The sequence below is a fragment of the Epinephelus fuscoguttatus genome, linkage group LG16, assembly GCF_011397635.1.
Source record: "Epinephelus fuscoguttatus linkage group LG16, E.fuscoguttatus.final_Chr_v1".
NCBI lineage: Eukaryota > Metazoa > Chordata > Actinopteri > Perciformes > Serranidae > Epinephelus > Epinephelus fuscoguttatus.
This window is the reverse complement of record NC_064767.1, coordinates 1,225,003-1,237,442: the sequence shown is the minus strand read 5'-3', so window position 1 is coordinate 1,237,442 and position 12,440 is coordinate 1,225,003. Positions and strand designations below refer to the sequence as shown.

The window sequence follows — 12,440 nt, the reverse complement described above, 5'->3', positions numbered from 1 at the left end:
CCTGTTCACGAGTTTTTACTTGTATTATTATTTCATTAAAGGTTGATGCTGTTTTAATGTTTGAGGGAACTCCTCATTTAAATTATAAACATGTTTTAATTGTAACTTTATTCAGCAGATGACAGCAGCATGTCACATGTCACAGTTATTTTAGTTTTCGCTCTGTAAGGCGCCTTTTAAATAAAATGTATTATTATCAAAGTTCAAAATGACATTGAAAATAATCCGAGATACGACTGTAATAATTTTCTGTATCGTTATTCAGCCTTTAGTGAGGGAATATTTTGAGATTTGAAGATGTTTTTTAGAATTATAAGTCGAGTCTAAAACACACAAAATGTTCATTAACGTCATCGTCATCACAGTTACGAGTCAGAATTTTGACGTGTGACATTATTCTGAGTCACATAAAGAGATACGGTGTTAAAATATCTTATTGATGTGATGAAATATCTCAAAATATTTGCTTTTTGTTTTCGGGTTTTTTTTCCCTCAAGGAGAAGAAGTTTAAAAAGAAAACAACTAAAGATAATTAAGAAAAATACAACAAAAGATAAGTGACGTGACACCGAGCAGAAAAACGAACTAATCAGTGAACAATAATTAAATTTAAAAAAGAACTATGCAAATATAAAAATACAAAAACTTGATGCAGAGAGAAGAAACACGTCAGAATATAATCAGACTTCATTAGATAAAATTTTCTGAGGTTAACGAGCTGATAAGATGTTGGTGTGGGTTATTTAAATATATCAAGTTGATGAAGGTTTATATGTAATATTAATATTTATATATATTTATTTGTAAGGCAAAGACAGTTGTAATAAATGTACATTTGGACTGTTTATATTTGTCACAGCTAATTGGTGATGTCACATAGACAGGTTTGTGTGACAGATACTTGGTCATCAATATTATAAACATGCAGGGAATGTTTTTGTGTAATACATTTAAGGTTTGTAAGTTTATGTGAATAAGGATGTCTGTTTTGTGTCACTCTAAATCAAATCTTTAATCAAACTAACTGTACACTGATTATTTCTCTGTCTGCTTGTTTGTATCTTAATAAATATCAATAACATATGAAATGTTTCATTTTCTGAGAATTATTACAAATGATAAGATATTAAATTTGACAGTTTCTCATGATGTTTATTAACCTGGAGTATTTTTATTTTTGTCCGTATGAACATTTCTCTCTTTTTTTGACACAGCTGGGCTTCCATACAGGTCCTTGTTTTTAATAAGAAATATTTAATTAAATTTAACTTATGAAAAGTTTGACAAAAAATTTAACTAATAATCAACAGTTTCACCACTGAGTGTTTATTTGTGGGTGTTTATTATAATTAAGTCATATAAATTTATTATGTTGTAAATTTAAAATATTTGAACATTATTTTATCATATTCTTTAATTATTTGATCTGATTATTTTCTTTTACTCTGAATTTATTTGATAAAATCAACAACAACAACAACAGTAATTATAGCTGCTGCGCAGCGATGGGTCGGGTCCGGGCATTTTCAGGCAATTCTGAGCAACAAGCAGAAGAATTGGAAGACATTCAGGAATTTAGCAACACAATCTGCCTTTTGCATCAGCTGAGGCTTGAACTCACAACCTCTGAGACTAACAATTAATTTCTATCTCACTGAGCTAATTAGTCAGTGACAATTCATGTGTAGCTTCACACACTGACTAAGCCAGACGTGCAGGTTTAGCAGCCATCCATGCATGGAAAAGCAGATTTCAAACCACTGTAAAAAATTCAGTTATTAAGACAAAAATCTGAAAATACACATATTGCATCTAGACAGCATGGAGATGTTGGTAATTTGTTTGTAACAATGATTGATTTGCTCCATAAGTGAAAAACTGATGTTTAAAATTGCCATTTTTACATTGACTCCAATTGTTCACATTAGAGCAAAATTCAAAATGCTGTCAAAAATTCAGTTTTTGAGATAAAATTCTGAAATTTGCCACACATCATCTACCATGACTCTAGAATTTTGTCTTTTTTTCATGAACATTGAAGATTTATTTAGCAAGAATTTGCATGTATATGTTTACAGTACCGTTTACAGTCAAACATTTTGATGCACTGTAGGCTCAATTTTTGATAAATCAAAAATCTGAGAAGCATAGTTTGTGTAGGACAGTCTGAAGATGCTCTGTAGCAAGTTTGGTGTCAACTGAGCAAAAACTGTGGGAGGAGATAGGTTTAAGAAGTTTTACAGTTTTTGAAAAAAACAGAGTGATGGACTTCATAATTTTTAATAGGTTTAAATGTACAAAAGTTTCTTCAGTATTGGGGCTACAGTTTGATGAAAGTTGTGAAGTTGTAGCACGTATGGTTGGTTTGTTATGAATTTTCAAAGTTTTGAACTTTAGACGCTTGCTGTAGCGCCACCATCAGGACTATTGGCTTGAGTTTACAGCTGAGGATATCTGGCATGAGACTGGACCTTTGTGCAAAGTTTGGTGAGTTTTCATCCATGGGAAGTATGATTTCCTCGCAAGAAGAAGAAGAAGAAAGAAGAATAGTTAGGATTACAATAGTGTCCTGCCCGGACCCTAATAAATAAATAAATAAATAAATAAATAAATAAATAAAAATGCATGTACTCGGCGGTGGGCGGGTCTCTCCTCCTGCCTCCACCAATCAGCGCGCTGTATTTGCCACGTTGCGCCGGAATTCCCCGCGAGCTCCGGGGCTTTCCACTCTGACTGACAGGCTGCTGGTTACCGTGACAACATCGCCGAGCTGCTTCCGGTTCAGAGAGCTGACCTTCAAATTAAAAGCCTCTGTTTACTAAACTCTGCGGACAGCTGGAAATAAAAGTTTAAAAGGGACCAAAAGTTTATTTCAAACCAAAATGATTATTATTTTCTATCATATTTACTTTAAATAAAATCAAGTTTATTTATAAAACACGTTCAGAAAGACCAAAATGTTGTTTAAGTTAAAGTGAGAGGCACAAAAATAGGAGTAAAAATTGAAATAACAATAACAACAATAACAATATAAAACACAATAAAACTGGAAATCGTGAATACATGAATGCAAAGATTAAAAATGACTCAAATATATTTGTTTTTATGCAGTTTCTCTGAATAAACTCCACATATTAATTTATTATATGATTGAAAGATGGGATATAAGTAAAACAATTAAACCCAAAAACACAGACAAGAGAAAAAATATGAAAGTGATGCAAAATAAAAGAAAAGACTGAGTAATAATGTAATTGTTCTTATTTATTTATTTATTTATTTATTTATTTATTTATTTATCTGTTTGTTTCATTTTAGGCCTATTTCAACAGCAACAGCAGGACACTTAAAACTTCCAATAATACTGAATATTTCATTTTTAATAAAGATTTTCATAAAAAGATTACACATTAATACAACTTAATTTACTGCTGATTATTTTAATCTTAGCAACTTTTATGAGACAAAAAGACAGTGACTGACAGAACTAACAGAAGAAAAACATGAGGACCAATAAAAAAAATACAAATAAATGCTTTCTGTTCCAGCTAACTTTATTTTGAAAAGCCCGAACAGGAAGTTGTCTCAGGTGTGTTTGCTGCTGTTTGTTGGGAGTTTAGTGTTTTTCGGGAAACGGACAGACAGACAGAGCTGCAGCACACAGGTAAGACTCACCTTTAAACTCTTTATTATGCCTCTCTGAGCACAGGCTGATCCATAACTGATCCATAACTGATCCATAACTGATCCATAACTCGATCAGCTGCAGACACTGAGACTGATAAATGTTTTCACATCAACGTCAAACTGAAATGTGAATTTAAATCACTCACTTTCAGCATAAAAAAGAATTTGATCCCAAACAGAAGAAAAGAAGTGAAACTTTGATTTAAACAGAAAAATTTAAAGTTTATTTTCTTCTTTGAAATCAGAGATCAGCTGATTTATTAACCTGGAAACAGCTGATCATTATTATTATTGTTAGTAATATCAATGTTAATGAGCAGCTGAGTCAGAGGGTGAATGTGTGTTAATGAGGACAAACAGATTTAATTTGTTGAGATGAAAAAGAGTCAAACAGCTGCAGTTTGATGTGACTGTGTCACTGAGCAGCAACAACATTTATTTATCAGTAGAGTTTTTACACTTTGTGTTTTATTCTCACTCTGCTTCAGTAACTGAAACCGTGACTGAAAACTGTTAGAATTCAATTTGATCCTCAAGAGACAAAAAACAAGAACTAAATGTTGTTTTTCTTAACTCAGCTTGGTTAGAGAGAAATGTTTGTGACGTAATCCAGATTTATTCTCAGGCTCAGACTGATTTTACTTGAATGTATCTTTGATTAAAGTTGATCAGCTTTGTGTTTAATGAACCAACACATCAGCTCAGATACAAACTGCAGCTGCACAGGTCGTTTCAAATCAAAGGAACAACTTCAAACACAAACATGACGAACTTACTCAGATTTAATGTTTTAAAAACAGATATTAAATAAAACAGTTCCAGCAGAATAAATTAAATCATCTGATTTCAATGATTTATAAACTTAAAACGTGACAAAATAACTTGAGGTGCGCTAACCTGCTCTTTACGGAGCATTGATCCATTGACCAGCTTCATCTGGAGCTTTCAGCTGCGTCTCACGGTCTTCATCATCCAGGAGGTGAGTCTGTAAACATAAAAGTCGGCATGCTGACACGTGAACTCGTCAGCTGTTAAAACCCCTTTGATTTTGGACAAAACATCCACAGACGAAGACCATGAGATGAAGCTGAAAGCTCAAAATACAAGCTAGTAAGTCGACCTTTAGTCATCAAAATGTATTAGTTATTTGAAGAGAAAAAAAAAATCTAAATTTAAAGTTCATTTTAACGAGTTTATTTGCAACCTGTGAACGTATTTTACTGAGTGTAAAAGTGTCTGTGAGAAATCAAGAGAAGTTTGAGTGCGATCAGGAAATTTCATCTTTGGAGACGTTGGATTTTTGTCTTTTTTGATGGAGCTAGGCTAACACTTTCCCTCTGCTTCCAGTCTCTGTGCTAAGCTAGGCTAACACTTTCCCCCTGCGTCCAGTCTCTGTGCTAAGCTAGGCAAACAGTTTTCCTCTGCTTCCAGTCTCTGTGCTAAGCTAGGCTAACAGTTTCCCTCTGCTTCCAGTCTCTGTGCTAAGCTAGGCTAACAGTTTCCCCCTGCGTCCAGTCTCTGTGCTAAGCTAGGCTAACAGTTTCCCCCTGCATCCAGTCTCTGTGCTTAGCTAGGCTAACAGTTTTCCCCTGCTTCCAGTCTCTGTGCTAAGCTAGGCTAACACTTTCCCCCTGTGTCCAGTCTCTGTGCTTAGCTAGGCTAACAGTTTCCCTCTGCTTCAGTTTTCAGTTTTCAGTCACAGTTTCAGTTACTGAAGCAGAGTGAGAATAAAACACAAAGTGTAAAAACTCTACTGATAAATAAATGTTGTTGCTGCTCAGTGACACAGTCACATCAAACTGCAGCTGTTTGACTCTTTTTCATCTCAACAAATTAAATCTGTTTGTCCTCATTAACACACATTCACCCTCTGCTTCCAGTCTCTGTGCTAAGCTAGGCTAACAGTTTCCCCCTGCGTCCAGTCTCTGTGCTAAGCTAGGCTAACAGTTTCCCTCTGCTTCCAGTCTCTGTGCTTAGCTAGGCTAACAGTTTTCCTCTGCTTCCAGTCTCTGTGCTAAGCTAGGCTAACAGTTTCCCCCTGCGTCCAGTCTCTGTGCTTAGCTAGGCTAACAGTTTCCCTCTGCTTCCAGTCTCTGTGCTTAGCTAGGCTAACAGTTTCCCTCTGCTCCCAGTCTCTGTGCTAAGCTAGACTAACAGTTTCCCTCTGCTTCCAGTCTCTGTGCTAAGCCAGGCTAACACTTTCCCTCTGCTTCCAGTCGCTGTGCTAAGCTAGGCTAACACTTTCCCCCTGTGTCCAGTCTCTGTGCTAAGCTAGGCTAACAGTTTCCCTCTGCTTCCAGTCTCTGTGCTAAGCTAGGCTAACAGTTTCCCCCTGCTTCCAGTCTCTGTGCTAAGCTAGGCTAACAGTTTCCCTCTGCTTCCAGTCTCTGTGCTAAGCTAGGCTAACAGTTTCCCCCTGCTTCCAGTCTCTGTGCTAAGCTAGGCTAACAGTTTCCCTCTGCTTCCAGTCTTTGTGCTAAGCTAGGCTAACAGTTTTCCCCTGCTTCCAGTCTTTGTGCTAAGCTAGGCTAACCACAGACATTAAACTGATGTTTGTCTGGAGGGAAAATGGGCGACTGTTCCTTTAAGAGGAGGAGCAGTTTGTTGTTTGTTTGGGTTGGAAGTGGAAGATCGTTCCCAAATAATCACAGGGAGGAGGAGGAGGAGGAGGAGTGGAAATCCCCTCTGATGGATTTAGATATGACCCTGGGTACTGATTATCTCCTGATTTGGCGTCTGCAGGGAAAAAAAAAAAACGGAGCGAAGAAGACCAGATCATCCTCCTCCTGCAGGGAGCGGAGCCTTCATCATCACCTTCATCTTCATCATCATCATCAGTGTTTCTGCGGAGTCATGGCGGGAGCTCTAAGGTGTGTGTCATTTTAATGGATATAAACAAACAAACAAACATGTTTGATCTGTAGATGTTTTGGTTCAAACAGTCGGGCGGTAAAACTGGGCACCTGAACACATGTAGCTGAACACATGTAGCTGTACACATGTAGCTGAACACATGTAGCTGAACACATCTAGCTGAACACATGTAGCTGAACACATCTAGCTGAACACATGTAGTTGAACACATTTAGCTGAACACATGTAGCTGAACACATCTAGCTGAACACATGTAGCTGAACACATCTAGCTGAACACATGTAGCTGAACACATGTAGCTGAACACATCTAGCTGAACACATGTAGCTGTACACATGTAGCTGAACACATGTAGTTGAACACATCTAGCTGAACACATGTAGCTGTACACATGTAGCTGAACACATGTAGCTGAACACATGTAGCTGTACACATGTAGCTGTACACATGTAGCTGAACACATGTAGCTGAACACATGTAGCTGTACACATGTAGCTGAACACATGTAGCTGTACACATGTAGCTGAACACATGTAGCTGTACACATGTAGCTGAACACATATAGCTGTACACATGTAGCTGAACACATGTAGCTGAACACATGTAGATGTACACATGTAGCTGAACACATGTAGCTGTACACATGTAGCTGAACACATGTAGCTGAACACATCTAGCTGAACACATGTAGTTGAACACATTTAGCTGAACACATGTAGCTGAACACATGTAGCTGAACACATGTAGTTGAACACATCTAGCTGAACACATGTAGCTGAACACATCTAGCTGAACACATGTAGTTGAACACATGTAGCTGAACACATGTAGCTGTACACATGTAGCTGAACACATCTAGCTGTACACATGTAGCTGAACACATCTAGCTGAACACATGTAGCTGAACACATCTAGCTGTACACATGTAGCTGAACACATGTAGCTGAACACATCTAGCTGAACACATGTAGTTGAACACATCTAGCTGAACACATGTAGCTGAACACATCTAGCTGTACACATCTAGCTGAACACATGTAGCTGAACACATCTAGCTGAACACATGTAGTTGAACACATCTAGCTGAACACATGTAGCTGAACACATCTAGCTGAACACATGTAGCTGAACACATCTAGCTGTACACATGTAGCTGAACACATCTAGCTGAACACATGTAGCTGAACACATCTAGCTGAACACATCTAGCTGTACACATGTAGCTGAACACATCTAGCTGTACACATGTAGCTGAACACATCTAGCTGAACACATCTAGCTGAACACATCTGGCTGTACACATGTAGCTGAACACATCTAGCTGAACACATCTAGCTGTACACATGTAGCTGAACACATCTAGCTGAACACATGTAGCTGAACACATCTAGCTGTACACATGTAGCTGAACACATCTAGCTGAACACATGTAGCTGAACACATCTAGCTGAACACATGTAGCTGAACACATCTAGCTGAACACATGTAGCTGTACACATGTAGCTGAACACATGTAGCTGAACACATGTAGCTGTACACATGTAGCTGAACACATGTAGCTGTACACATGTAGTTGTACACATGTAGCTGTACACATGTAGCTGAACACATGTAGCTGAACACATGTAGCTGTACACATGTAGCTGTACACATGTAGCTGAACACATGTAGCTGTACACATGTAGATGTACACATGTAGCTGTACACATGTAGCTGAACACATGTAGCTGTACACATGTAGATGTACACATGTAGCTGAACACATCTAGCTGAACACATGTAGCTGAACACATGTAGCTGAACACATGTAGCTGTACACATGTAGCTGAACACATCTAGCTGAACACATGTAGTTGAACACATTTAGCTGAACACATGTAGCTGAACACATGTAGTTGAACACATTTAGTTGAACACATGTAGTTGAACACATCTAGCTGAACACATGTAGTTGAACACATCTAGCTGAACACATGTAGTTGAACACATTTAGCTGAACACATGTAGTTGAACACATCTAGCTGAACACATGTAGTTGAACACATCTAGCTGAACACATGTAGTTGAACACATTTAGCTGAACACATGTAGCTGTACACATGTAGCTGAACACATGTAGCTGAACACATGTAGCTGTACACATGTAGCTGTACACATGTAGCTGAACACATGTAGCTGTACACATGTAGCTGAACACATGTAGCTGAACACATGTAGTTGAACACATGTAGCTGAACACATGTAGCTGAACACATGTAGCTGTACACATGTAGCTGAACACATGTAGCTGTACACATGTAGCTGAACACATGTAGCTGAACACATGTAGCTGAACACATGTAGCTGTACACATGTAGCTGAACACATATAGCTGAACACATGTAGTTGAACACATGTAGCTGAACACATGTAGCTGAACACATGTAGCTGAACACATATAGCTGAACACATGTAGCTGTACACATGTAGCTGAACACATGTAGCTGTACACATGTAGCTGTACACATGTAGCTGAACACATGTAGCTGAACACATATAGCTGAACACATGTAGTTGAACACATGTAGTTGAACACATGTAGTTGAACACATATAGCTGAACACATGTAGCTGTACACATGTAGCTGAACACATATAGCTGAACACATGTAGTTGAACACATGTAGCTGAACACATGTAGCTGAACACATGTAGCTGTACACATGTAGCTGAACACATATAGCTGAACACATGTAGTTGAACACATGTAGCTGAACACATGTAGCTGAACACATGTAGCTGAACACATATAGCTGAACACATGTAGTTGAACACATGTAGCTGAACACATGTAGCTGAACACATGTAGCTGTACACATGTAGCTGTACACATGTAGCTGAACACATGTAGCTGTACACATGTAGCTGAACACATGTAGCTGAACACATGTAGTTGAACACATGTAGCTGAACACATGTAGCTGAACACATGTAGCTGTACACATGTAGCTGAACACATGTAGCTGTACACATGTAGCTGTACACATGTAGCTGAACACATGTAGCTGTACACATGTAGCTGAACACATGTAGCTGTACACATGTAGAAGACATCTGGGCGTCACAGATCGGCATTCTGATGACCGGTAAAATTCAATATGGCCGCCACCAGAAAACAGTTTGGGCAGTAACCTTTGAACCAGATGAGCTACAGAAACAAGCTCAGTGTCTATGTTGAGGTTTTTGACCAAAACAATTTAAGGTTTATTTTTACGATTTGATTCTTCCTGAGTGTCCACAAACTTCAGTTCTGGCCATCAGTGGAGATTATGGGATGTGAATCTCCAAACATCAGGCATAAATGTCAAACACTTCGGCTTTGGAACAGACTTGTGAAGATGTCGGATCAGAGACTGATTACCTGGGACACTTCCCACTGTCGTCCCCGAGCTAACGAGCTGAACAATTAGTCATTTATTTTCCAGAACAGGTGAACCTGTGATATTTGAGCTCGGTTTCACTCTGAAGTCGTTGAAATCTGGCACTTGGGCAGTGACTTGCGGCGTCAGAATCCAACAAAAACAGCCATCCTTTAATGTCGGCGTGATACACGTCTGGTTGCTGTTATAGTTTAATGGCGCCCGGCGGTGTCAGGGGAAAACGCCTCAGGACAACAACGTGAGATAAAGGGGACAAAAGTCGGAGTGGGGCAGGTGGGAGGGGAGGTGGATGGGTCCAACAACCACTGACACCTACTGAAGGGAGGTGTTCACTTCCTGTAAGATTGTGTTATTGAAGGGAAAAAAGTCAATCCGTGTTGTTATACTGACGTACATTTCCTGTGAAAACAGAAGTGTATCTTGTAAGAACGTCAACAACCAACACACCCAGGGTACCTTGGACGCCATATGTGGACATGGAAAGTCCATGACCAAACGTGGACATGTGATGAGGTCACAGTGAGGATGATGATGATGATGGATAATCAGGAGATCAGGAGTGAAATGTTTTGCAGAAAGATGGTCTGTTGACTCATGGTATAACCTAAAACTATGAACTTGAAAGAGCAGCTAAAGTGTGGAAACATACGTGAAGTATAATCTAAACAAAAGGCAAAGATTGCACAGTTGCAATCAGGAATGTTAGCGTCAGTCTCAGAGACTGGAAGGTTTAACGCCACCTGTGGAGGACCATCATCATCCTCACTGTGACCTCGTCACATGTCCACGTTTGGTCATGGACTTTCCACGTCCACATATGACGTCCAAGGTACCCTGGGTGTGTTGGTTGTTGACGTTCTGGGACGCCGTGTCAACTTCAGCCTGTTACATGCATTGTCTGTTTTCAAAATACACTTCTGTTTTCACAGGAAATGTACAGTTTGATACAGTCTCTTTCAAAATAAAAGCGCTACATCAGTATGACAATGTGAATTGATGTTTTTTCGTCAATAAACACACGTAGTTGGGTTTAGGAAAACAGAACAGGGTTTGGCTTTACAATCTTTCAGGAAGTGAACACTGCTCTCTCAGCTGAAAGTCGGTGTTTGCTGGATCCATCCACTCACCCCACGCAGACTTCCACAGCCTTAACCTTCGTCCTTGTCCTGCTGTGTTTCCTCCTGACGCTGTCAGGTGCTGTTAAACTATAATGGCAACCAGCCACATATCATGCCGACGTTAAAGGACGCCTTTTTTTTTTTGTTGGTTCTTGACGCCACAAGTCACTGCCCAGGAGCTGGATTTGGAGCTGGACTCAGAATCTGTTTGTTGTGTAACATCGGTAAAGTTGAGAATGAGGTTCACTTCCTGTTTTTCCTGTCCGATGATCAAGACATAAGGAACGTACTTTTCAGTAAAATGACCTCTGTCTTTGTTGATTTGTTTTGGTTGGATGATCATCAAAAGTTTTGTTTCAGAAGGAGAACCTTTTATGTGGCTGAATTTCTTTGCCTGGCCTGAGGTAGAAGGCCGAGGATTTTGTTTCTGGACTGAGTAGTTAAATCACACACACTCTTGATTGTTACTGCAACATCAATGTAATGGTGTCTTGTAAACCTGTGAGGGCTGGGCACATGTAAGTGTGCATGACATGGCCTGGGATCACCTCGGGGTCCTCCAGGAGGAGCTGGAAAGCGTTGCTGGGGAGAGGGATGTCTGGGGTGCTTTGCTCAGCTCGTGCTTTGCTGCTCCCGACGCTCCAACCCGCATGAGTGCATGAAAATGGATGGATGGAAATGCAGCAATATCTCAGTAAAAACGATCCACCCATGAGGGCTGAAAAGCTGCTGGAAACATGACATTAACTCACTAAAGCACAACTGGTTTTATTGTGTGTTGGTGTTGAACAGTGGTCAGCAGCTTGGCAGGCGTCTCTCCACCATCCCCTCCACCTTCTGCTTATATCATACGTCACTCACTGATATGATACGTATGAAACGTGTCTGTGGTTTGCAGAAATGCACAATGCTAACATTTTCTTCCGCAGCCCGAGCTGCTACATGCAGGTCAGTGGTTTCTCTGAGTGAATCCTGATTCTGTCAGAAACATGAACAACGTAATGTCTGAGACACGACGACAGTGTTTAAAGCTTGTGAACAAAGGGACAGTGAAGCAGCTGTTTGTAAAGGTCTCAGTGTTTGTTGGTTTGTTTGGTCCTGACTCAGGTGTTTTGGGGGAAGTTTGTGAGGACATTGATGTGAGGTTACATTTCATCAGGCTGATAGGAACAGAAGGTCTGACACGTTTCAGAGAAACAGAAAAGTAAAATCACCTCTGTGGATTCCTGCTGAGGTCAGAGGTCATGCTGAAAATACCCCGAACACAAACTTTCCCCGTTGGGTTTTCTCTCCTCGTACTCTACCTGCTGTGGGTTTATGCTAATGAACAGCTGTGACCTGAT

At 39.6% G+C, this 12,440-nt stretch overlaps 1 protein-coding gene across 1 annotated transcript in view; it reads left to right on the top strand.

Moving 5' to 3' along the window:
* Positions 1-3,608: 3,608 nt before the first annotated feature.
* The window catches only part of nfkb2 (nuclear factor of kappa light polypeptide gene enhancer in B-cells 2 (p49/p100)), a 30,546-nt gene continuing 21,714 nt past the window's right edge, over positions 3,609-12,440 (top strand). The window contains exons 1-2 of the mRNA XM_049599607.1: positions 3,609-3,664; positions 6,430-6,557. Coding sequence (XP_049455564.1) covers positions 6,541-6,557 — 17 coding nt within the window. The 5' untranslated portion in view covers positions 3,609-3,664; positions 6,430-6,540. The remainder of the gene's footprint in view (positions 3,665-6,429; positions 6,558-12,440) is intronic.